This window comes from Lutjanus erythropterus, chromosome 12 (assembly GCF_056507025.1).
Source record: "Lutjanus erythropterus isolate fLutEry1 chromosome 12, fLutEry1.hap2, whole genome shotgun sequence".
NCBI lineage: Eukaryota > Metazoa > Chordata > Actinopteri > Lutjaniformes > Lutjanidae > Lutjanus > Lutjanus erythropterus.
Genome location: NC_139328.1, coordinates 21,682,724 through 21,710,441, shown reverse-complemented (window position 1 = coordinate 21,710,441; position 27,718 = coordinate 21,682,724). Strand labels below are relative to the sequence as shown.

Sequence of the window (27,718 nt, the reverse complement as noted above, 5' to 3'; positions counted from 1 at the left end):
AAATCTAAAAATAGCTGTTGTAAGGTTATATGAAGTTAAAACCAGCAGCTACTTATCTTAGCTTAGATTAAAGACTTGGAAACGAGGGAAACAGCTAGCCTGGCTCTGTTTAAAGAGAACAAAAAGCACCTACCAACACCTCTGAAACTCACAAATATGTCAGTTGTCTAATCTTTTTTAGAAACCAGTGTAACAAGAAACATTTCATGTTTTATGGGGATTATGTGCTGAATTATTTCATGGCTGTGGCAAATGACTTCCTGGAATCTCCGCTGGTTGCCTGGCAACTGCTCAAAGCCAAGAAAGTAACCAAATTATCGTTTTGACGCTATTTTTGTAGTAATTATCAAGCTTACAGATACAGTCAGGCTAGCTGAAACCCACTGTCAATATGTCCTAAACTAAGCTAAGCTAACCAGCCTCTAGCTGTAGCTTTACAATTAGCGCACAGACATGAGGGAGGTATAAATCTCCTCCACTAGCGAGCAAATATTTCCCTAAATGTCACGCTATTCCTTTGACTTTCCAATCATACATGAATAATGGATATTTACTTGGGTTTAAATGGTGCAGTTCTTTCAAGGAAATTCTCCCCCAATTTCTTATTTCTTTTAGGAAACTTTTAAGAAATTAATAGGAAATTATAGACCCAAAAAATAAACTGTTACCCAAACTGACCTTCCTAAACTCTATCATAGGACTTAAACATAATTTTTACTTCTTGGTTTTTCTGTATTGGCAACAGATATCAATAAATAAAAAATACTTTATCAGGTAAATAGAATTACTTAGGTTCTTATGTCACACTGGTAAAACTATATTAAATCTATGACGTGTGCACTGAATAACACTTTTATAATAGTAATAATAATGATAATAATAATAATAATAATAATAAAAAACTCTTAAATAGGCAATTTTCTGTGGTTAATATTGAGTAAAGAAAGTTAAAATACCCTTCCATCATTGATTTGAGTTTCGTAAGGAAACAAATTGCACACTGTGACAGGAGTTATTGTCACTTTCTGTTACTTCACTGATAACCACACTCACACATAAGTTTCTACATGAACTGGAGTTGCCAAGTCGCTGTCACAGGTACCAAAGTGTGAGGTTAGGTAACAAAAACAGGGTGAAACCAAGGTAAAATCATACAGTACCCCACAAAGCTGCCTGCAAGTTGAGCTATCACGTAGCCTTTGACTTGAGCTTTGATTTTCATACGCAGTAAATAGAACCAGGTGTTTCTACATAAAATACCCACAATTCCATTTTTACTATTTACAAACTCATAAATATATAGTCTACAGTAGGAATCATTTTCCCCCCAAACAATCATACAAAAAAACAACAGACCATAAAAAACTCTGAACACAAATAAAATAGATTATTTCTATCAAAAGAAAGAAAACTGAAACAAAATGTATTCATATTCCTTTGGAGTGTTTTGCTATGTTGATCTGTAGCAGTACTTGTGATGTCGAGCCCTCGGGAGATTTTGAGACCTGAGTGTCTTCGGTCAGGTGCAGATCACAATAGCGCTGAGATCCCTGGGAGGGGCCAGGTCCGAGGCCCGGTTCATGTAATCCTACACTGAACATACAAAGAAAATTTTAAAAAACGGGGGTAAGGATTGTTGGGGCAGAGGGGGGTTAAAGACAGTTAAAAGATCACAGGTCATCACCACCCTAAGATTCAGGGGACTGCTCTGACAGAGTGTTGAGCAGGTTTTTGTAGGCTGGGGAGTTCATGTAGCGGGGATACGAGTCTCTTTGCATTAGTGTGTAGATCTGCAACTGGGCGTCATCGAATGTGTGCAAGTTGGGTTCCTGCATGTTCCTGTTGATCGCCTCACGCACACGGGAGTCAAGGCTCACCTGGGAGTCAAGAACAGGAGGGAAAGAATTAGGATTAACAGCAAGTGCACCTTCGTACATTGAAGTTCTGTGAGGAATCTTTCTATCAGACAGCCCAGAAAGCTGACTTCAATGCAAAGCTAATTGTTGACCCTGTTAGACTTTTTTACCATTATTATTTTCTGTTTTAGGGTTGCAAATTGGATAGGTTTAAGCAACAAACTCACTTGGTTAGGTTAAGGAAAACTTGGTCTTGGTTTGAGACCCTGTTAGAATGCACTTTCTGGCAGAAAGACTTGAAGGCTACCTTCTCAGTTTTTTAAAGGAATAGTTTGCTATTTAGAGAAATTTGTTTATTTTTTGTTATTTTGAAAGGTCAATGAAAAAAGTGATCTTGCTGATGGTTAGCTTAGCTTAGCACAAAGACTGGAAGCAGGGGAAACAGCTCGCTTAGCTCAGAAAGATAAAACAATCTTCCCAACCGTCACTAACTGTCAGGTTATATCTGATTCATTTAATCTGTTTAAAAAGTGAAGGCTAGGTGTTTCCCCTTGTTCAAGCCTTTATGGTTAGGTAAGTTAATCAGCAGCCAGATGTAGGACCATATTTATCATACAGACATAAAAATGGTATCAATCTTCTCATCTAATTCTGTGTAAGAAAGCTAATAATTTCCCAAAAAGTCAAACTGTTCCTTTAATGTCATCATTAGTTGTATTATATCATATTATATCAACATATTTGTGAATATTAGTCAGATATCATGAATTTTAGTTTTTAAAAATCAACGTATTTTTAATAATAGTGAAATCAACAGTCTTCAGACCTCTTTAGGTGAGAGGATGGAGATGTAGTCTTCGTAGATGACTCGAGCCTTCTCCTCTATCGCACTCTTATTGACCTCTTTGCGGAATTCATCACAGGCTAACCAGAAGAGCATGTTCTCCTCGCTGAACTCAGTGCGAAGAAACTGTCGGAAGGAGTTCCTCCCCGCTGGGCAACACATCAGCTTGTCAAACGACTGCCCCCATGAGCGTACCTCCTCCAGCGTGGGCTTAGGACTGCAAAGAGCATGCAGACAACATGGGGGTAAGGGATTTTAACATTTATTTTCTACACATAGGTTTAGCAGATTTAGCATTTTTGTGCAAGGAAATCATCTGACCAGTCTTCACAGTCTGCGGTCCCTTCCTTGACGTCATAAGAGGCCTTTCGGTTCCTCTCATCCCGGTCTTCATTCCTAATGGTGACAGGGAAATGTAGCATGCAACAGCATGTGATCATGAGCTGCACATCATTGTGTTTTGGAATGAGTTATTTATTCATTTGTGTAATGTAGACATTATAGGAGTACCATTATGGAAGCTAAGCAATATACTGCTGTGGACAGGGTCAGTAACAAAATGTATTTCAAAGAAAGATAATTCTAAAAAAAAAAATCATCATCAGTTTAAGTGTACAGTATACTTCAAACATTTTCACCCCTTTGCTGTCACACAGCCTATTCTGATGGGAATTTGCCAGTATATCAGTCAAATATCGCTCTGTCCAAACCAACCAAACTCCATAGGCAAAATCAGTCATTTTACCTCAAAGAACGTGGGTGTTGCTGGTCTCCCGCTGCCTCAGTTGGTTAGTTTGTCTGTGTCAGTGTGTGACTTTGGTGTTTAAAAAGGATAGTTTGGGTTCACCAAAGTCACAAAACAACACAAACAAACTAACCGATTTAGGCAGTGGTAGACCAGCAACTCCAGTACTCTGCAAGATAAAATGACTGATTTTGTAAATAGAGTCTGGTTGGTTTGGAGAGAGCATTATTTGTCTTATGTAACAGTGGCTCCTCATCAGAAAAGGTTGTCCGATGGCAATGAAAATATTCTAAATATAGAATATATAATGTAGACTTAAAATAATATAGATTTTTTAGGTGATGGTTTGCTGCTGACCCTGTCCACAGCAGTACAGCTTCCTTCACCAGCGCTCCTACTGCTTCTCCAAGCTGGGGACGTGCCGACCACCATCTACCATAGGCAACACTCTGACTATGGATAAGTGCCTCATACAACCCCACTTTAAAAAATCTGAATTATCCTTAAATATGTGCTTAAGACTGCTTTTAGTTGTTTAGCGTGTTGTCTTTGATTAGCTGAGTGTCTGTATCTGTGTGTATGCCTGTATCCATGAGACTTACTGGTAACCAGATTCTGATGATATTTTAAGATCTCACATTTCTCACATTCACAGCAGATTGGGCAGGTTTAACATGGTACCGAGGCTGCTGCAGGACCAGAGTCCGCAGATTACATGCAGAAATATCATGAACATGAGACACAAGCTGGAGCCTGCTGCTGAGGCACAGTCGCTCAGGCTGTGCTGTCCTGTGTGCAATAATGTCGGCCATGCTGGGCCACAATGAGTGACTTCTCAGGTGGTGGGTGAGGAAGACCTACCAGGAACAGCTACAGCAGCAGCACCAGCAGAAGCAACATGCATTTGAGCCCCGTGGGTTGGCCTGGCCCGGCTGGCCCTGCTGGGCCGGTGCAGTTCCCCCCGCTGCCGACTCCTGCTGCACCGACATCTGCCTCTTTCGCATCTCCATCCGCTCTGATCCCATGGGCTACAGACAGGGGAGAGGCACTGAGGTTAGCCTTTAGATGCCAGGAATAAAAGATTCTATCTTCTAAGAGTAGATTTTATCTTGCAGTAAGAAATTCTCTTCACCTGCAACGCACGTATATGATACAAATCAGTGCCAGTGCTATACAGATAGTAAGGACAGCACTGGGTGTAATGTAATGAAACCAAAGACCAGTGTGAAATCAACTTCAACCTTAATGGATGGGACAATAACACATAGAAAAGACGATTCCTTGGTGTGTCCATCAGTGCATATCACGATCGACAGACGTAGCAGACAAAACCAACATAAAAGGCGAAAAACTTTGTAAAAGACATAACAAGGCAAAAACAACCTAAAAGGCAAAACAAGATGAAAATGATATAAAAGACATAAAAAGACAAAAACAGTGTAAAGAAGTAACAAGACAAGGAACAACAAGCGAAGCAGAGTCAACTACGGAGAAAAGGTGAGGTTCAATTAGATTTGCATAGAAACAGCTGGTAGAAATGTTTGTCTGTGGGCTGCATTTTACTTCTATACCTAGAGGACATCTCAGACTCTTTTTAATTTTTACATGAGTAGATAAGTTAAATCAATACTTCTGCTTTTACCAGTTGTGTTTACACACATAGGTATACTTCTAGTTGAGTAAAGAATGTGTGTACTTTCGCCACATCTGATTAAATGTAATTGGCATATTTTATTCATGAAAATCTTTCATTTTTTTTCACAACGTAGAGAACAGAAATGAACAAACAAATGTCAATGACTGCAAAGCAGATTGAGAGTCAGACAAAGAGTCAATGCTGCTAAGACCAAGTGCAAAAATCAGGTTAAAAAATGGCACATCAAAGCACGACAGTATAGTACAACACAATCAAACGTAATAAATTCCCATGTTGTCACCTGTTGTCACTGATCACTCCTACTATAAATAAATGAATAAATAAAGGGTCCCATCTTATAAGCCATGCTCCAAGTTGCAAATGAACTGAAAAGACAATGGACACTGAAAATCTGGAAGCATATTGGGCAATATTTCAAACTAAAACAATATAACTACCATAAAACAACAGCTGATGTAGCATTCAGCTACTTCCTAGTTCACGTTGCCATTTGATAATGTTAATTAATCCAACAGGAAAAGCGTCAATTGCTTCTGAAATATTAACGCACATTTTGGACTGTATGTAAGCCTGAAAGTAAAGCACACCACATGTAATCAAGCTTTCAATCTGATGTCAACTTTCTTGCTGTTTTTTGTCCAAGTAAGCCGAGCAGTTAAAGCGGGGTTACCTGTATGTTAGCTTCAAACACAATAATAAATCTGATCTTACTTTTTTCCTTATTACTTTTGTATTATAATCCCTTATCCCCATGTTATAATCTGTATGAACGCTACACAAAAATGTGTTTCAGTGAGCAAAATGTCACATAACATTACTGGATGAACCACAGCATTTCTTACATTGAGTGAGAAACATGAAGATTGTTAACATTAACATTTATATATATTGATCAGTTGCTGATCAATCGGGAAGCAGTGAAAGGATAACGGTTTGTGAGATTCTGTATGATTACACCTTGCTACCTTGAACACAGCAGTACGACATTCGAGCTTCTCAGGCTCAATGTAACGTCATAGGAAAATGGCCGTCATGTGAATATGGTGAAATGGACAGAGTAATACTGAATTTCTACAAGATATAAACCATGTCATTTAGCCATTTTTAAAGCAAGGTGGGAAAACAAATTTCTATTCTCTCAGGATAACCTTTTTTGCTATGACCATACCAAACAGTGCACTCTGATCATCTTCACTATGGTTAATGTTGACATTAGTATACATTTCAAGCTTGATTACATTGAGTGCATTTTATTTACAGGCTAAGCATTAAATAAATGTGTCAGATATGCGATTTTATGCCTTTCCTATCATAGCATATAACACTATTCAACAGTGCAGTTAGCTAGGAAGTTGTTGTTGCTAATGCTTTATCAAATATGATATTTTAGCTTGAAATATATGCCTTGAAACTTTCACTATCCATTGTCTTTTTAGTTGCTGATCGATTGTGAACACAGCGGTACAACATTTGAGCTTTCCACCCTGAGTGTGATGATAGAGGAAAATGGCCGTAGTATGAATATGGTGAAGTGGACAGAGTATACAGAATTTCTTTAAGATACACACAAGAAACCAGGTCATTTTTTTTTTCAATCAAGGAGGGGAAGCTGATTTCCATTAACCCTTTTTGATATGACCATACCAAACCATTTTACCAGCATTTGATCACAATTAATTAGGTTTATTCAATTTAGCACTCACCAGCTGACACCTATGTTTTTGTCACGTGTGTGCTGAAGTTCCCTGGCTGCTGCAGCATGTGCTGGCATGCCCAGAGGTCACACTGTAAAGGAATGCTGTTTGCTCTATTCAGGGCAAAAGTATGGAAGAATAAATTGCTGATTTTTTTTTTTTTTTTTATCCTGCTGCCAAATATGCACTCGCCAAGCACATTTCAGCCCCTGCCTGTTCCCTTATACACTCGCTGCATGTGTAAAAAGGGATGGATTGTTGAACATGGGCTCAATATCTATAATCCAAAATTTAGAGTGTAAAAGCAGTGCATTAAGGGATTTGCAGTGCTCACTGAGTCCAAATGGAGCAATAAATTAAATACACATGAAAATAATGTAAATATTTGTCCTTTTTTTTAAAAAAAATGTCACTTTATCATGCACCTTTAGGATGTCTTATTATTTATTACTGTGTTATAATTGTGACTAGAGCTCTCTATCGTGTTCAACATAATCTCCATGAAGGTTTGTAGGCCTATAGACTCCAGCTCATAGAATGACTTCTTGTCTGATTTTAACAAATGTGTCATCACCAGGTCAGACACTGCCAAATCCTGTCAGATCATTTATGTAACAAAGCTGTCGCTTCCAACACACGTACGGCATCATCCGGCTACTACCTGACACACAAGAAACGATGCTTTTTAAAAAAAAAAATGTCAGGAGATTTGGTACATGGGAGGGGGCCCCGAAGGCGCAGCTTGCAAATCTATAACCGCAGCATCGCTCTCTTCTATCACAGCCTTTCAGTGAATACAATACTATTCGGTCGTTTCTAAAATGGATCCGTGCGCGGGTTCCTCTCAGATATCGGAGCTGCAGATTTTCGTGCGTCTTGCCAAATGGCATATTTTACGCGTTGGGTGTCGGAGTACTTCAAAGCTGACACAATTGCAGTACGCTATGGCTTGACTCAACAGCTATAGACGATGAAATAGGGGGGTGGGGGTGGTCGTATCCATTCAAAAGGATAAATCATGATAACACCAGAATAATAAACCACCGTCCCTTTTCAATCTAGCAAAAAAAATGTGAACCACATTGGGATTTGGTTCCTGGACGATTTCGCGGCAGAAACCATCATCACATCACATCAATGGAAAAGTGCCACCATGAAGATCGGTAGAGCTTCATCGCCCTGGACAACCACCGAAAAGACACTGCCTAGATCTGTTAAAAGCCCCGCTGTATACAGCCAGATAGTGACATGCTATTTAAAAACACCGGGAAACGGCCGCAAAACGCTCCGCTTACCAAACGTCCGTGCAACGATACATCGGTTTGCTACCAGTACTTACAATTTCACCATGTATGCACAGCGAGAAGAGGTAATTCTTTGCCTTGATTACATCCGATGGCACATAAGGCTTTTTTCCCGACCGGCTGCTTCAAGTCAGTACGCATGCGTCTTCTCTCCAACTCGTAGTAGCCCAGTGAAAGAGTAAACCCCGACAGTATGGCACAGGTTTACAGTGCAGCTCCTTTACCCTGCCTTATGTGTGAGAAACAGACTGCTCGAGCAACTGACGGCTGCTTTAGTGATGAAGAAGAGGGAGAGGAGATTAAGAAAGAAATTAAGCCTAAAAACGAATGCACGTGACAGAAAAAAAAACACCAATTAACTCCTCCTAATCTCTCAATGTATTAAAGCTTTTACACAAAATATCTCAAATCATGTCCAGAAGTATTACCAAAGAAAGTCACGGTTTCGTTGGCACATGCGCCTGTGAGCGAGCCTCTGTCTGAAGTCGCTGTCTGTGGTGCTGAAACAGACAGCAGCTGGTAGAGAGCAGCACTTCATTCAACTTCCTGCAGGACTTTGACAGTCAGTGTTGAATCCATTTGTGAAGTTCAGTCAGTACCACGTTTCAATGAGATAACCCTTACGAATAATTTAGACATGGTTTATAATTAGGTTATTAATTAGGTTGTTGTTTATAAATCATTGATACTTCACATTGGGATCCTGCATCACCCTGTCGGGGTTTATTTAGCAATAATGAACTGTTCACTGTACATTATCCGTCTTATAACACAGCTACGTACTGACAGGAAGTGATCATTTAAAAATGATTTTATTGATTTAAAAATTATTTTTGTTGCTCATTAGAAACAAGCAATAACACAGTTTTCATACATCAGTATAGGCTCATTATTTGGCAATATCTAGTTACTGCTTACTGTGTAATCTTACTAATGAGTTGCTAACATTTATAACTGGCAAAAAGGAGCCTTATTGTAAAGTGTAAAACAGCACATGCTGAAAATGTTAAACAAAACAATATTGCCAAAACCATATGCTGTGTTTCACCAACAAGGATTTATTTTTAGACTCGATTAAATCAATTAACTTTAAATTATAATGTACAAAACATTTAAACTAGCTTAAAAGTAATAAAGATTACATTTAAGCCTCTCTACAAACCCCAGTTTAGTTTTTACTCTGAAGCTATATTAAATTTGATTCTGTTCTCCAATTTAAACTGTGATCCAGTACTAACTTTAAACTTAACTTAAAGTATCTGCATTTTTTTAGATGGATTAAGAAATTTAATGAAGTTCCTCTAAGAAAGTTAAAGTAAAGACTCAACCCAATTGAGTTTGACTATGCCTGTCCTCTTTTATTCATTTATTTTCGCTCCACTCCAGCAACAAGATTTTCTCGATGTTGAAATTAGAGCTTCTCTGCTGGGACATCACAAGCAGGCTAACAGTTTTCCCAACAGCACTAAAAAAAAATTTAAATTTAGGATATTTATTTATTTATTTATTTATTTATTTATTTGGGGTAAGCAAGCATCACCATATTGATTAAACTCTATTAAAATTCAGTTTACATCAATAAACTTGGATTTCATAAATGATGACTAGACTTTAACTGTTTTTTAAATGATTTTAGTTTTGCTAAACTCTGATTTGAACTAATCTCAGATTAAATTAATATTTGTTGATGCAACCCTGTTCTGATGTATGAAACTGGTCAACAAACTGGATACATTAATTTGTGATGTAAATGAAACTTTCTGACTATTAAGATATGCAGACAGTTAAATGCTTTAAGCTGACAGTTAGAAATGTTACAGAGAAGACAAAGTAAGCTCAGTTAAGCAATGAGATCTGAGGCTTAAAAGAGCAGATAGATGTAGGCTCACTATTTGTCAAGCAAGACGTCTCTGTTGCTCTTTTGTATCTTATGTGTTATAACAGCTTATTAATAATTTATAAAGTGTTCACACCCTAATTACCTATCTAATTATAAACCATTTATCAAACATTTATGAAGGTAGACTTATTGTAAAGTGGCATCACTTAGTCTAACAATGCTACTGTGATTTAAGTGTTTTCACATTCTTTACTGATCCCTGCATTAAAAGCAATTTTCCATTTCATGATCACTGAATAAGTTTTAATCCTTGTCACTTACATGTGTGCTCACACATACACAGCTCCGTAACACTTTCTTTGATGCCCATGTCTATAATGCATTAAACATACTTATTACACATTGTACTGTGAATATTCAAACCTTTATAGCAATGTTTAGAACACATTATAAAGCATTTTATAATGACTTACAAGGTCAAGTATCAAAATACTTTACAATTGTCACACTGGTCACCCACTGACGTTTTCTGTTTTGGCAAGGATCATAGTGTATTACAATTCTCATAGATATAATACATTATAACCATCTTATAATGCGTTATAGTCACTTATAGTGTATTATAATGTGATTATAAGTTACTCTAAGTGGTTATTGGTTGCTGTAAGTAAGCATTACAACCATAACAACTGTAATACACTATGATCCTTGCCAAAAAAGAAAGTGGCAGTGGGTGGGCAATTCTAAAGTATTATGACACTTGTTATCATAAATACATATATATAGACATAAATACACATATATATACATAGTTATAAGCAGAATAGAACACATTATAATTGCACTGTGATGCATTATAGACATGAGCATCATAGAAAGTGAGACCTTCAGTTGTTTTAAGAATGAATTTAAAAGACTACTCATGGATGGCAGCTGCTGTTTAGTCAGATGTAAACAGACATTGCATCTGTTGTGTTGTTGTCCCTACATAACAATCTGTACTGTCCCTGTCAAATACACTTCAAATTAAATCACAGGTTCCCTTTTCTTCCTGGTAAGTTATTAACAGCATATCCTGACCCTGCTGCATGTGAGTATTTAGTTGTTGGTGTTTTTTTTTTTTTTAAATCTCTTTTACATATATGTAAAATCATGCCTGACCCCTCCCAGCCCCTGTTATCCAGATTCCATTTACTTTACTCTTTTTATTTATGATACTGGATGTTTGGGGCCAATGCTGACACCGATATTTGGGAGTTAGGGATATTCTTATTTTCATATGAGATGCAAAATGACATCAGGGGACTCAAACAGTAAACTTCCACTGGTAGTTTTAATAATTATAAATAATTATAAATGTAAAAAAAATCTAATAGAACAACTTTCATTGAGAAAAAGGATCAAATATACATAAAATGCTGCATAGAAACCAAAAAAGTCAAATGAGAATAAATAAAAACAGTCTCCATTGTGTTCTGTAAAAACCATATATATATATATGGGACATCATATGCCGATAGCGTATATATAGACCAGTATAACTCTGTAAAGCCAAAATTGGGGCAATTATATTGATGACCGATATATCTGTCTGACTCTATTTATTCCATTTACATTATGCTGCTCATAGATAACTCTGAGTAATTTATTTTGCCCTATATACTGTATGTATAGTATTGCTGTATTTAGTGTATATGTATATTTTATTTTAACTTTTTTGCTGTTTGTTTTGTTGCTGTAGTTCTTGTTTCTTTGGTTTTTTTAACCCTGACTCCTGCCAAAGGCAAATTCCCTGTACACCCGATTCTGACCTACCAGGCTGCTGTGTGCCTTTTAATCTATAGCACAGACCTGCAACCTTTAATGATGTAGATGACAACACTGCCATCTGAAGGTAGCTGGAACTACAGCACTAACATGATGCTCTCCACATGATATTAAAGCACTTACTAAAATATTCAATATTCATATGTATGTGTGAAAGACATGGCTAAATTTGTGACATATGATCCCTTTAATATGATTGCTAATATTTCACATGCTTATATGAGTATGATACTATTAATTAATACAGAATCAAGGCAGAGATAGTGGGTTTTTCAGAAAATTTTCACACGTACAGTATCTTTCAATGCACTCTGATATACTATAGCCTTTATTATTAATACTTTGCTTTTAGATGCATGACATGTCTTGCTTCTTACAAACACCAGATGGCACTCTGCCTATTCTTTAAAAAGTATAGTACAGCATGCTGCATTTATGTTATCATCTACTTAATTTATACCAACACATTTGTGCTGTCATCTGTCTGCATCACATTGTCAGTTAAGATGCTTTTTGTAGGATGGGCATGAATGTCAGCCGTCTGACACTGTAATAAGAGGTGCTGCAAAATGCCTGTAATACAAACCTGAGTGGAGAACTGTTCTCACAGTGTCTGCGCAGACCTGGTACTGTTCTATGATACTGCCTATTGAACCACTCGGAGATCAGGCATTCATCTGTTCTGTTATCTTGCCAAAAAAAAGTGAAAAAAAAAAAGATTTCCTTGTCCAGATTAATTACTTTCTGACTGTGCTGAACTGGGGCGTGCCCTGAGCATCCACACATCCTTACTCCCCTCCAGAGATATGAACATGTGACTTTCTCCTCAACACTTCATTTAACACCTTCCCCTGTGTTCATGTTATGCAACACAGACCCACAAATAGCCGTGTGAGATTGATACATACACACACAACAAGACACAAACGATATTTTATGCTGTTTTTTGTGACTCGACCAACACAGAGACTTTTTTTTTTCCCTTGGAAGGTACAATGCCAAGTGGAGGAGAGAGTCTGAACACACAAGGTCACACAGAGGAGAAGGACGCCAGAGCCGGGTGACAGGATAAATGAAGTCTTTTCAATATGTGATTAAGGGGATTCAAAGCATTGTGAAGCTTTGAGGAACATACAATTAAATGTAGATTCAATCACTAGAGCTCAACATGCAGACAGACAGTCACCGGAGAGGAAGTGTGTTACCAACCTAACACCTCAGGAGATCATGAGTGTGATCTGTAAGCATTTTGGAGGTGAAGATAAATTATCCAATCACAGCAGCAAAGATGGTGACAGAATATATCCATTCAGGAAAGAAACAGAAACCTTCAATAGCAAATGTTTGTTTTACACATATTGTATGTCTTATGAGTGGAGATGAAACGGTGTGACAATTTAGTATCAAAATTATTATGGTTATCAACATTATTGCTAAAATGTATTGAAAATGTTCAAAATGATACACACACTGGAATCATAACACCGTGTTTTATACTGAAAACCTCTCAGTGATTTGAAACGGCATCATGACCTGTGTGCCGTCAATGTTTCCAATGAAGCAAAACAAATTTCATGCTGCACCAACTGAAAGTAGCCACTTTTAAATTCATACGACATATAATTATAAGAATTAAAGCTAGACTGTAGACTGTGACAAGTTTCAGATAAAAATGTGAATATTTAGGAAAATGTACAACATATTTTCCATTTGGTAAGAAACATCATTTATTTTCTCTCCATTTGATTTTGATTTCCTGCAGACTTCATTGTTTTCCTAATGAATTTCTGTCTGCTAGCCTCAGGTGTGTTGATCGAGATGTTCTTTGTGCTATAAATGACAGGCTTATTTTAATAAAACACAATCAGTGTCTTACAGCTTGTAACCAAGTTACAAAGTCATCTGTTTTCCTTTTTCTTCTTAAACATTGCATTTTAAAAATAAGTCTAGGCAATATGTCTCCATGCAAACTGATGGCCCATCAGTTAGGAACGAACACAATTCTATTAATTTAAAGAGCTTTTTTGTATCTTTGCATAAACAAGATCTCAATGTGATTTATAGCTGACCTTTTTCTTGAATGTCATCATTTTAAATCTGATGTAACATTTATTTCTTTAATGTTCTTCAAGAGGAAATTCAGTTTGCAGTCAGGAAATATAAAAAACTCATTATGAATACAATAAAGACAAACATCAGAAGCTTTGCAAAGTGTCAAACTGGTCTCAAACTTTTGTATTGTGCTGTTTTTTTGTTGTGTATTTGTTGTTCTGTGTTCATTGTTTTTTCTTTTTTCTTTTTGTCTGGCCAATATGTCCAGGGATAGCAGATGCAAATTAGCTGCTAGCAAACTCTGGTACACTTACTTTTAATTGTGCGTTGTCCCAGCAAAAATAAAAAATAACAAAAACAAGAATCGACAAGTACGTAATGGGTTTCCAATTGTTCAGTCCAAATTGCTATTTCTGGCCTTGATTCAAGATTCAAGTATTGCTCAACATTTGCAATGCAGGGACACTCTTGAAGCTGAGCTAAAAAAAAAAAGGCTTGTGTATAATAAAGAATAACAATGCCACATTTGTAAGGGGCATTATGCCAGGACTTCCCAAACTTTTTTCACAATAGATGCATATTAGACCACAAACCACCGATGTGAGAAAACTTTGTCTGAAGGAATCCACTCCAAGTAATTTAATTGAGGTTTGAAGATAAAAAAAAAAGTCTTCATGGTCAATGAATGATCAAACTAGGATCACTATAAATTACAATCAATCAAAACAGCCAGTCCTGAAATTTGCCAAAATATACCCTGACACCAACAAGGAGTGCCTGAGATGGTGCCACAGCCCAGCTAACACCGGTTCCCATGTTCTGGTTCTGGTGATTCACTCGGTAACTTCTGAGAGAAGATGTTTGAGGCAGTCCCCTACATGTGGTCAGACAGTGGATCATAACTTTATTATTGTCTCCATCAGAAGAACAATTTATTGTTCTCCACGCTGCTGCCTCAGAGGATCTTTAATTAATTAACTATGACAGTAGAAGTCTGTGAAACTTCTCTCATTTAAACTCTGGGTCAAGGAAGTTGTCCCCCTGTTCCATTAGAGAAGCTGAGATACAATCAGAATAGCTTGTTGAGAGCATATCAGTTACTTGAGCCACTTGAATTTAAGGATGCATCATGTTATGCAATGTTCCCATCTTAAACACAGCTAAAAAATGTCAATCTGTCTGTGTTGTTTTTCTTCTTTAAATTGCATCCGTGTTTTATCTTTTGTTTTTTGTTCTTTTTTACTGTGGCCAACCCTATTTCTTTCTTGATGTCACGACTTCCAAACAAACAGGATAAAAGGTATATATAAATCTTCTTTTATAAATATTCTATTCTATTCCCCCTTTCACTAGAGAATCCCTACAATCCATTCAAGGATCCCTGTTGGTGACCCTAGTCTGAAAACCACTGAGCTATACAATAAATTTTTACACACGCTTGAATGCAAATATGTGAATGTGCAGGGCAATGTAAAGGAATCAGCCAGACAAGGCCAAGGATAAACAGAGCTTAGGTTCCAGGGGAGAAGAAGCTTTTTCTAAGTGTCTCTGTTTTGCTGTGCGTGCTGTGTTTGCTGCAGCTTGAGCAAATAAGTGGAGTGGAGCTGATATTACATTTTCACTATCCCCAACACCTTCTGCTCTATTTAACTATGAAAAAGTCTCTTCACCCTGAAAACTGTACATAACATCTGTACATAATGACATTAGACCTTGTTCACGGCAGCCATTCTGATATGAAACAGTTTAGTGTAATTAATATTCTGCTACGATCAGCTGCTTAAACAGCCTGAGTTAAAACTTACTGGTGAATCAGCTAATTAACCTCTCTTTTGTTTTAATATTTGGTTACTTTTCTTTTCATATTCACTCACAGAAATGATCAAAAGGCCGAACTGAGGTCTTTAAAGTCCTTGATTCTGCTGACAGGGTGCCATTTGAATACAGTACTCTTCTTAAAATGTGCAGCAGCTTCTGAGACAATACCAACAACATCAAAAGTCACTTAGTGAAAGGAGACCTTAGGTCTGTTTGCTCAAGGACTCTGAAATTAAGGGCAGGTTATGAGGCATAGTCTTTATCAGAATATTATGTCTGGACTTTATGACACATCTTTAAACCGGGTCATAAAGTTAATGTAATTACAATTGGAACATAATCCAAAACCAGCGCGTGTGAATGAGGGCGTAGGTACATTTGTAACTAATATGAACTGACTGCATGGCCAGTTTTCCACCTGTTCTCTCCCTATTGTCACATGTGAAAAAACGTCAGTTCAGTACGACAGAGTTCTCAGCGTTTTCATGTTTTTAGCATCTGCAAATGTTCTAACATGTATAATGTGTTCTGAAGAAGAATAACTATACAGAAATAGCTGATCTTGTCTTCTCTTCTGCTTATGTAGATCATATAGAGGCATTAGTATTAAACTGAGGCAGTTTCATAACCAGTTAAAAACTCCTTGTAGTACGTTTAATGTCATCCGTCACTGTCTATTCATCCAGCTGTATATCTATATAGTTATGTTTACACTGCTAAATAATTTAGGTGGAAATTGTCAGGCTCCAGTTCTGCTCTCACACACCTGGCCAAGCCACAGATTTGTGAAATGTATCTGTTAATGACCTGAGCTGACTCCTCTGTCCTCCCACTTAGTTCTGGGAGCATCTCCAGTGTCCTCATGTCTCTCTTTCAATCTCTTCCCCTCTGTGAATAGTAACATAGTTCTTCTTACTACAGTAAGCTATCGGAAATCTTTATTTATCCATTTACTAAGAATGATTCTGCTGCCAAACTCCAAGCACAAGTCACATTTTCAGACTATTTTTAGAGACGACCGAACGTACTTACATCTCACTTAGCTGTTTCTCATTATTAAATATTGCACTGGGATGTCCATACTGGCTGTCATGTATTTTGCCTGTTAGGGTGACTGACTTTATTTTCTTTTCTTTGTTTGTTTGTTGCTTCTAATGACTGCTATCACACTATTTCAAGACAAACCATCTTCTTCTTTTAATCTTCTTAAGCCTTGTTCAGACGGGAAGTGCTTCCCTAAATGGAGGTTTGGCAAGAAACGCAAAGAGCTACTGACGCTAAGACAGGAGCAATCTAATCACAATAACAACAACAACAACAACAACAACAACAACTGTACATTAACATTCTTTTTTGGATTACATCTGTTCAACATTACAATCTTGCAGATTTCAAATACTCTTAACAGGGCTGCAACTAACAATTATTTTCATTGTAGATTAACCTGTCAGTTATTTTCTTGACTAATCGATTAGGTCTTTGGTCCATAAAATGTTGAAAAATGCTAGTCAGTGTTCTCCAAAGCCCAACATGACGTCCTCAAATGTCTTATTTTGTCAACATCCCAAAGAAATTCACTTTACTGTCACAGAAGAGTAAAAGAACAGAAAATATTCATGTTTAAGAAGCTGGAGTCAGAGAATTTTGACTTTTTTTCCCTTTAAAAAATACTCAAACCAATTAATCGATTACCAAAATGGTGATTAATAGTGATTCATTTAATAGCTGGCAACTAAACAATTAACTGATTAATGATTGCAACTCTAACTTTTATATGGTACATACTATGAACTTTTGCACAGAATTTCCTGGTGAATATTTTGAACACTCTGCACAAAACTGTACAGCCCTTTCATATGGAACATGTTTTTAAGAGTTATTCCCATATCTTACTGTTAATTTTCTATTTGTGCTTCTTGATTTGAGGTTCCTGGTCTGTATCTTTCTTTATCTTTTTCAACGTACAATATCATTATGTATCAAAATCACAAAGGCAAATTACTTGTTACTTATCTGTAAACCTACTTGTAAGGATGTTGTGATGTACGGTGATGTTTAAAAAATGAAATATTGATATTAATAATGTACATACAATAAAATGATATGAATAATTCTTTATCAGTTAATCATATTGCCTTGTTACCTGGAGCAAAATAAACATATGTACAGTAGTTTTACTTGACTGGTTGATGACTTCTCATTTTATGTGTAATTTCAGTGGTGTGTTTATGATAATGAGGCTATTATCAAAAACAGTGGTGCTCATTGACTGTAAAAAGGCAGACGGGAATGTAGTGGAACTGATCTTTCCTCATAACTCAATGTAAATATATATAAGTTTATTCATTCAAGTTAATTAAACTTAAAATTCCTATTTATTTTCAGAACACTTCAGAACTTATTCACATAAGTTCTTCTGACTTGAAATATTTTAACTTGAAATGATGCAGCAGCGCTGAGGATTGAAATTTATGCCAGAAAGAAAGAAAACAGCTTACGCCACAATGATATCAACCTGTTGCATACTATTTATGGTGAATAATAAATGATACAGATGTGCCTGATTAATGTTTTGACATGGATTATGATGTAATGTCATGCGTTCTACTAATAGATTAAACATGAAAAACATAATAGGCCTAAATTAAGAGATGGAAATATTATTTAGTCCACTGGCTCTAAATTACATTTACAATTACTCAGACTGCTACGGTGGCTAGGCTAACCTTAGCCATGCTAGCTATCACCCAAGATATATGAAATTAATTTGCATATAGGCACTGGGGCGACTGTCTGACAGGACATGCCAGTGGAACATGAGTGGCATATATCACTGTATGCTCTGAACCAGCGACAAGCCACTGACGAACGAGCAGAATACCATTATAGACACCAGCATGTGACACTGAACAAGTACGGTAGATACCACTCTACCGATCGCCATACACGGCTGAAGCAGTAGTGGGATACCATCACACAATTTTCAATCTCTTCTTAACAAAAATGATGAGTTGAATGAATGTACTGTAAAGACTTTGATTGGAGTTTCTATAGAAACATGATCAGCATATTAGCAGACTTCCCAGCATGCATTTTTTGAGACTTAAAACTCTCCTGAGACCTGTGTTTTTATTTGTCTGAAGATGATACTCCGATATACTTTAAGATAAGTCATGGTTGCTTTTTTCATAAGAAAGAAAACACTGCGAACCATGATGAAGATTGGTATTGAATTTGTTAATTAAAAATTAATAAATTATGATAAATGTTAAATGTTAAACTACAAAAAACATTTAAAAGATAAATTCAAGACATTAAGTTGAACCCACAACTCTTTAATAATCAGTACTATATATAGCAAGTACTATAACATGTCCATACCTCAAGGCACACCATCTCCTGCTCCTCTTGTATCGGGTCATTGTAGTTCACTGGGTACCCCACACCATGCCGGCAGGCCCGGACCAGTCCCCGTACCCGCTGCCACATCAGGGCCCGGGTGCGTCTGATCCCCCGCAGAGCAGACGTGGGCCTGATCTCCCAGTGCCTCACCGCTCTAGCACATGGCATGCTCCGTCCATGAGGCCTCACTGGCCACGTGAGGCCCAGTCAAGACTCTTTCAGATCATAAGAAATCCACGCTCCTCGCTCGCTCCTTTCCTTTATGTTTTCCCAGCGTCTCTTCTGAAGAAGCACATTGTGGTGACAGAGAGGAGTGGAGGGAAAAAAAGCATCAGTGACCCTGACGGAGAGAGGAGTGTTTACAAAGGAGAGGGCAGAAGGGGATTAGGACAATGTTCCCACTGGATGCAATCCTGATTCCTCTCTGCTTTGCTGCGTCTCACCAGCTTAGGCCAGATTAAGCCAGGAGGTCTTAGTGTCTGAGTGAGATGGACAGAGAGGAAGACTGGTGACAGACGTGGATTCATTTGTGATTGTGTATGCTCCTTGATGAACTCCCATGTAATACAATGGATTAAAACACGTCAGTAAATGGACTTTATAGAGGAAACATATGGCTGCAATGCCCATACAGCACCATTAATATAGACTCTCACAAGGATAAACGCTGATCAAAGCTCTTCAGTGTGAGCAATCAACTGACTTCAGCTCTCTGTCATCCTCACAAAGCCACAAAGTTAAAATACCATCAACTGATAACACAGCTGATTATAATTGATTGGCTATGGTGTCATTTTCTAGCCCATCAGGATGTTGAAAATATTTCTGACAGACAGAAATTCACAGTATCATTATTTTGTCTGCTGTCCTGGCTCTCTTTCCAAGGTTTGTTTTGATTCTTTGGGCTTTATTTGCAGTCCTGTCTGTGCTTTGGCAGAAGAGACACAATCTCCCTTGACCCCCTTTGTTTGTATCAATTTCATATTTCACTGCTGCAGACCTTGGTTTTTGGGTGTTTGGCCGAGGCTAGTACATTATTAAAGAGACAACAGAGTAGAGTTTCTGAATCCTTTACACAGACAGATTCAGGACTTTCATATGGTGATTTAAACCCAATATTTGTATTAGAATAAGTCACTTGTGGTTGTTTTAATTCAACAAGCATATTCATATTGCTGATAGGTCCTAATTATAAATGCTCAGTTTATACATGGACATTTATTAGACCCACAGACAACAGTAGAGTGACAAGGTGACTAGTAGGACTGTGCAATTAATTGAAATATTACCAAAATCATAATATTTCCATGCACAAAATCCAGATTGCAGAGGCTGCAATTATTTGATAAAGGTAAAATTTGTGACAAAACAGCATTATAGTGAAATACAGTTGTGCTGCAGAGATGTCCTGGCCTAGAAATCTTGTTTGCCAGATGTAGAAAAATATGTTTGTTTGGAACAGACTCCAAGAAATCATGATTTTAATTTTTTTTTTTTCTGTGAAAATTATAACTGTGGTACAAAAATGATAATTTACAATAACCATGAATCATTTCGCAATCACAATATCTGTGAAAGTAATTGCAATATGATTCTTTTCACCGTGCAGCCCCATTGTCAGTAGGTTTGTAATGTATGTAGGTAGTATGTATGTAGGCTGTGTGTGTGTGTCTGAAGTATTATGTATTACTGTATGCTTAATTGTTTTTACTTTTTTAATGTGGACTCATGGAAGATTAGCCAATAGCTAAAAGAGATCCAAATCAAATCCAAATCAAATCCATCCCCAAATTCTGTTAATGCTTGATTTAAAAAAAAAATGCGGCGTGGGAATGTGCACATGTGAACTTTTTTCAGCTCCTGAAAGGGGGGCATGCCAGGAAATGTTTGGGAACCACTGTTGTAGGCAATGAATGGTTTCACAAAATATTACCACATTGAGATTTTTGATAAATAATCATCAGTAATGTGGAACTAATGAGTAAGATGGGAAAGGAAAACAATAGAAGAGCTAAAACAGTCTGGTGAGTTAATAAAATTAAATCACTTTAGTGCAATGCAGCCTTTGCAAGCAGGAAAAGAAAACACTTTTGCCATTCCTTTCCTTCCATGTCTAAAATCAACAACAATATGTGGGCCCATGTCACATTGCTGAGCAATATTGCCTGTGGGAAAAGATAAGGAATAACATGAGATCTCTAGATTTAATGATATTCCTGGTCCATGGATGTTGCAGTAATACCTGTAAACTGTTTGTCAAATAAGTTAGTACAGTATATCATAATTACCCTGAAACACAACCTTCACAAAATATTTTCATAATTTAAGTGTTTAAGATTTAGCTTTCCCTCGACAGTAAGTTGAAACTTATTTCTAAGTTTATAAGTACAAACGTATCCGTCTTCCTCTGCTGAGGTTCATTCATGTGACTGACTGTCACATGACAGAGCGTGACGCCGTGTTGTAGTCAGTCAGCTGTTCGCACAGACAGAAGCTGGGTAAGTAATTTATTTAACTGTATTTTTTTCCGTTGTTCGTTATGAAATAGATTTAAATTTTCGACCCGTGTGATTTGTCTAAGTCTGCTATTATAAACGTTATTACCTGTGTAGTTATTGTCATTTTCACACGGCGACAGAACGGATGCGAATCTATACTAGCACAGCTAGCTTAGGTTAGCATCCACAGCTTATTTTGCTAGCTGCTGCTAGCCAACGCTTAGCCAACGGTGCTGTGTTCATTTTAACGTTTTAATTTGACCATTTTATATGTCTGTGTTATAATTGTCTACAGCCTTACCACAGTTAAATGTCACAGGCTTGCAGTCCATTGCTTTGTCTGAGAGAGACGCATCTTGATATCATCTTGATGTTCGTGACATTGGGTTAAGCTAACTAGCATGACCTGCTGCTAGCGGTTTGAGCTTCAGGATGCTGGTCTGTTTGTTAGCTTGCCAACTAACTTCAGAATCAAAGTTCTAAGATTAAATGTAAGATTGATATTTCTGTCGTGTTAAGTGTTGATGGTAACGTAAATTATTTGTCTTTTGCTCAAAAGCTCCAATATAGCTAATAGCTTTCTTCCTGGTAGCAGCTAACCAAGTTAGTGAAGTGATAACTACCATATTTAGCTTGTTAACTGTCATATTTAACTGAATATCAGTATCAGGCGTTGCATTTTTTGTGTAATTTGTCAATGCACACTCTCTATAATTTGCAGCTTGTAGTTAATTAGTTAAACAAAACAAACCTGTAAGAGTGCCTCTGATGTTGGGTCACTGTGCTGATGTTAATTCTGGTGTTTTCATCCAGGTGGAGTTGTTTTTGTTATCTCTACATTTACTGTAGTAGATACAGTAGTAGATATATAACAGGATGGATATCCGCGGGGCTGTGGATGCTGCAGTCCCCACCAACATCATAGCTGCAAAGGCAGCTGAGGTGCGGGCCAACCTTGTCAACTGGCAGTCATACCTGCAGTGAGTACACATTACAACAGTGCATCATTGTAATAAACGCTCATTGGCCACTTTATTACGTACACCTGTACAATCTGGGTTTGTCTGTCCCCTTTATGTGTTTTCCCCTTCTTCTTCTGGAACTCTCCTTCTAATGATTTGAAGAGATTTCAGGGCTTTACTTGGCATAAGTTAGAAAAATATACACTTTATAAGCTACATAGGTTGCATATTTTGTAGTGATACAGTAATATCTCTTAGAGTCAGAATGTCAAGCTGCTGTAAGATAAATTAAGCTTTAATTTCATTAGTCTTCCCGAACACATCAGTGTAAAATTTGCCAACAGAGTGTGGAGTGCCAGTCTAAAAGCAGCTATGACCTTGTTCCTTTGTTGTGATTCACTGTCTTGAGTGATACTTCCTCTTTGAGGTTCTATATTTAATATAACAGACTGACTTAACCAACTTTTGATTTACGACACACATTATCATAACTACAAAATCATCAGATGATCTCCTTCCTTTTTTAATTAGCATATACCATAAGTAAATGTTTTTACTCTCCTATTTCGTGCAGTACTATTTTATCTGTTTTACCTGTTATCTGACTTTTGAATCTGTTTTATTTTGCTGCCTTTGTGAAGCACTTTGTAATTTGAATTTTGAAAAGTGCTCTATAAATAAAGGTTATTATTATTACTATTATTATTATTATTATTAAACATCACTCTTTGTTAACCCACACACTGTTGGTCTTGCTGGAGTTCGAAGTAAAAAATGTATACAGTGAATTGTTTCAAGTGATGGTGGCAGACATATTTAGTAGCATTGTGCTAATATGGCAATGTGTTGATGAATTCTCTTGTAGGAGTCAGATGATCTCTGCAGAAGACTGTGAATTCATCAAGAAATTTGAGGTGGCCAACTCTGAGGAGAAGCAGGTCATTCTGACCAATGAAGGACATCAGGTATCAAGTCCTTTACATTATCTGTGCATATTTTTGGGTTTAGTAAATGTTCTCATTCAGAGCTGCAATGATAAATTGATTAGCTGCAAACTGTTAAATTTATCGGCAACTATTTTGATTATTGTCTCATCAGCTTGAGTCATATTTTAAGTGAAAAAATTAAAAATTCTCTGATTCCAGCTTATGAATCTGTAAATATTTTTTGTTTCTCTATGCCTCTATGACAGTAAATGGAATATAATTGGGTTGTGGACAAAACAAGACATTTGACAATGTCAAATGTGCCCAAACAACTGATTGATTAATTGAGAAAGTAATCAACAGATTAATCAATGATGAAAATAGTTTATTTGATTTATAAAAGGACAGTGTGCAATGACATTGATCATTTACAGGAAATGAAAACATGTTGCTGCACCAGATTTAGTGAAATGCTAATTTCCATCTGTAGTCCTACACATAACAAGTAGACACAACAAACAAGAATTCAAGGTACAATACAGACTACAGTACATCCAAGAGCCTACCATAATAGAAGCAACAAGAAGAACAGTAAGACCTATTCTCATCCAACTCATGCTTTAGAGTTATCCTTTAGATGTCGTCAGGATGGTCTTCAACTTGATTTTAGGCCCTGTCCACACCACACAGGCATTATTTAAAACTTTTTCTATGCTTATGGGCCTGTGATCCACACTCAAACAGAGTCAGTTTTAAAAGAAGAAAGGTCCATGGCAGTGTTCTGACAAAAAATGAAAATCATTTATTCAGATTGCTATTTCATAATGACATAGACAATGCTTGTACATGTGTAACTGGAGCTGAATTGCAAGCCACACATAGTGGCAAAAACAACCTTCTTCAGGGTGTGAATAGACTTTAACCCACCTGCAGCACCTCGGCCTTTGAAACCCCATTAAACTGGACTTCCTGATTCATATTTCTTTTTCTACCAAACCAATCCTAGCATGTATTGTTCTGTTCTTCTGTAGTTCTATTGTTGGTCTGAAAGCAGCCTCATGCTGTAACATCACTGGTCACTTCATACACACCATCTCGCGGTTTGCTTTGCCAAGTTAGTCTCTGTTTTAGAGGTACCAGACAGAATAAAAGCAAAGGCGCTTTGTTGCATTTGTCAATAGGTACATGGGTGCTGTGGCTTTGTGCTGTGTCTGAGTTTCTATGTATTTATTTTGTTCTGGCTCAGTGTGCAAAGACCTTTCTGAACCTGATGGCCCACATCTCCAAGGAGCAGACAGTCCAGTACATCCTGACTCTGATTGATGACACTCTGCAGGTACACAAATAGACCCACTGACTGTGGATATATATACTGCTTTTCTTCTAAAACATGGGATATTAAGTTACACTTTATCTGTTAAGCATGTGATGGAAACACTGCATCAGTATAGAGTTTTAAAGTTCTAAAGACGGGTCGTGTTTTATGTCGTCGATCCGTTTCTCCACCTGCAGCAAATAAGTTTCAGTCCAGGTTTACAATGTACGAGGTCATGTAAGATCTTAATTCTGCTGTGACTCAGGAGAACCATCAGCGCGTGAACATCTTCTTTGACTACGCCAAAAAGACGAAGAACACCGCCTGGTCCTACTTCCTTCCAATGCTGAATCGTCAGGACCTTTTTACTGTCCACATGGTGAGTGAATAGAGATTTATACTAAATGTTTTTGTGTTTTTCAGAGTATGAAAAAATGTAAATGCAAGACATATCACAACTCAGGCTGTTCCTGCAACTAGGGCTATGCAATATGACCACAGAAAAAATGTCTATGTTTTTAATATTATCCTCCATTGTTTATTTGATTGTGTCATAAATCACACTCTTTATGGCAATATTTTTCATGATTTGGACAATGCTTTGCAATGACTCCAACCAGCTAAGACAAAACAAGGAGTGCGTACCTTAAAGGGGGGGGGGGTACTTCTGTTGCATGGATGTGGTTTGGGTATGAAAAGTCTGACCAAAAGTCTGATCTGTCAGGCCTTTCCATGTGGTAACTTTATATAAACTATTTATTATGTCCTGTATTGTGATATGTATTGTTGTCTGGATGTGAAATTAACAATATTGGGGTCTGAAATTTTGATCATATCACACAGCCCAGCCTGCAAAATTAGACTACCTAGTGCATGTTGAATCCAGTGCAATCCCTTAACCCAGACAGCCTTTTCCTGTTGATAAAAGTTACTGTCAGGAAGAACATTGTAGACTGAACAAGGTCAACATATGTGCACTGTGGGCTGTGAGCAGGTGGAGAAACATCTAGTCCATGCTCAAAACTCTAGCACAGTGTGATAGCTGACATGATTTAATTAAGCATAATCTGTCAAACATCATAGTGAACTGAATCAGATGTCTTATTTTCACTAATAAGATGCTTTATTCATTACATTTTCCACAGTCATGAATTTTTCACAGATGGCTCTGTTTCTAATCATAGCAAGACATCAATAATTCCTCACAAGCAAACCTTCTCCCCCTTTTTCCACAAAAACAGGCAATTAATGTAATGATTCCTCTCAGCCACCCTCTTCAAATAAAGAGTGACCGCCTAACGACAAACTGAGTACTATTACAGGGCACCCACGGCTTAATTAAAAATACCAGCCAGATGGCATCCAGCAGGTGGGCATAATGTGACCCCAAGTCTGTGACACAGCACCTTAACTCAATCCAACCATCATGCTGATTCTTGCTTTTACATTAGAGCCTCGATATTTCCACACAATTTGCTCCTGTCTCATTACAGGACTCTGGAGGCACTTTGCAAGCAGACATTGTTCATGAAATTGTTGATTTGGCCTCAGTAATATTTCACACATAGATGGGGTTGTAGATCATGTTTTGGTTTTTTTTCGCTATTTTGACAGGATGTCTGTTTTGAACTATTGTTTTAGATTGCCAAGCCTTCACCCTTACTCTCTATTCTTTATTTCTTCCTCTCCTTGGAATTTTAACTGAAGATGCTGTAATATATCATAGACAAAACCTGATCTTGTAACCAGAGCTACAAATGGACAGAAGCCTTTAAATAAAGCAGCAAAATGAATACTTTGTTACTGCTGGTCAGAAATGTATTTCATGTATTTATTTTTACACGTTTAATAAGTCTGCATGATTACCATTGCTGCCACTTTAGTAAAAAGTAAATATATTTATAGTTAATGCTATACAGTGATCTTTCTGTGAAGTTTATAATGGCCTAGATGTGAATTGCAAACGTTAGCATGTCCGGCTAACTAACACTAGCTTACTAGCTGCAGTAACTTCACCTCCAGCCAAATTTGTTAGATACCACTGCGTCTGCATCTGCATTTCTTACATGGGGGTTGGAGGAGGAGGATGTGAGCTGATGCAGAATCAAAGTGGGACAACAAGGATGCATCTCTGTCTGGCTCGCTGTCTCAGGTCTAAGCCGGGCCTGCTTAGCTCTTATCCTGGCTCTCTTCTGCAATTGTGGTCCGACTCATCCGGCTGGGTGACCTGTCTCGAGGTCTGCTGCACTAATCGAGTCCCTGCACTTCCTTTTCCCATGTTAATGAGTGTATTTCTGTCATCTATCATGTAGATAGACCTAACACCAGCCGTATTTCACCATCTGACCAGCGTTTGCTGAGATGTAAGCTAGCTTAGCCTCAGTTTTTTGCATTAATGTTATATCATGTACGCAGCTGTCAGGTATTTTTACATACACAATTTTTCACAGGGTTCTTGTTTTAAAACATGTTAGATGGAAACATTAAAATGGACTTATCGGCCGACTCACGGAGTTAGCAGCAGCTTACATCAGCCAGTTACACTTATGAAATTTGCTTGTGAGTTATTATTTTAGCAGACAAAATCCACCATCATCAGAGAGCAATGAGAAACTGCTTTTGTTTATTTCTCTAAGAACTCATTTTTCAGCAATTACTCCCAATTTCAATGTTAAATCTCACCATTATCACTGTAAACTGCATAAATGTGGTGTTAGAATGGAAAGTTTGGCAGGCGTAGCAACAATAACTAAGCAGGTCAGTGCTTAGCGAAGGGTCAATTAAAGTTAAATTAAAGTTAAAATGGTTTACATATAGCTCTACACCTTGCCTTTAGTAATATTCAAGGATTTACGTATATACAAATAGTCCCCACCCACTCCACACTCCCCAACCCCTACCCAGACCCCTGAGAAGCTGCACCTGGCATGACGTCAGATGCTTATTTTGCTCCTGATATGTCTTGTGACATGTGATGA

At 37.4% G+C, this 27,718-nt stretch overlaps 2 protein-coding genes across 4 annotated transcripts in view; one reads left to right on the top strand and one right to left on the bottom strand.

Moving 5' to 3' along the window:
* Positions 1–159: 159 nt before the first annotated feature.
* On the bottom strand, positions 160–22,417 carry rgs20 (regulator of G protein signaling 20). Of its 2 annotated transcripts, XM_084731533.1 has the most exons (6): positions 22,289–22,417; positions 19,019–19,321; positions 4,307–4,473; positions 3,022–3,096; positions 2,683–2,917; positions 160–1,877 (listed from the first exon to the last, which is right to left on the bottom strand). In XM_084731533.1, exons 2-6 carry the CDS (start codon positions 19,205–19,207, stop codon positions 1,689–1,691), a joined length of 855 nt encoding a protein of 284 aa, XP_084587659.1. In that variant the 5' UTR covers positions 19,208–19,321; positions 22,289–22,417; the 3' UTR covers positions 160–1,688. The 2 variants fall into 2 exon arrangements, with proteins under 2 accessions (XP_084587659.1, XP_084587660.1); XM_084731534.1 differs by lacking the exons at positions 19,019–19,321; positions 22,289–22,417 and adding an exon at positions 8,136–8,250.
* Positions 22,414–27,718, top strand: part of atp6v1h (ATPase H+ transporting V1 subunit H) — a 36,138-nt gene continuing 30,833 nt past the window's right edge. For both annotated transcript variants that reach the window (XM_084731536.1, XM_084731535.1), the window contains exons 1-4: positions 22,414–22,517; positions 23,365–23,464; positions 24,672–24,761; positions 25,006–25,119. In XM_084731536.1, the coding sequence (XP_084587662.1) occupies positions 22,414–22,517; positions 23,365–23,464; positions 24,672–24,761; positions 25,006–25,119 (408 nt within the window). The remainder of the gene's footprint in view (positions 22,518–23,364; positions 23,465–24,671; positions 24,762–25,005; positions 25,120–27,718) is intronic.

What these genes read in the sequence shown, in the direction of transcription:
- rgs20 (XM_084731533.1), bottom strand. Translation starts at nt 19,207, where the DNA reads ATGCCATGTGCTAGAGCGGTGAGGCACTGGGAGATCAGGCCCACGTCT. An exon ending in TGCTGCTGTAGCTGTTCCTG is followed by an intron (nt 3,097 to 4,306) that starts GTAGGTCTTCCT and finishes TGTCACCATTAG; the next exon opens with GAATGAAGACCGGGATGAGA. An exon ending in ACCGCAGACTGTGAAGACTG is followed by an intron (nt 2,918 to 3,021) that starts GTCAGATGATTT and finishes TGCTCTTTGCAG; the next exon opens with TCCTAAGCCCACGCTGGAGG.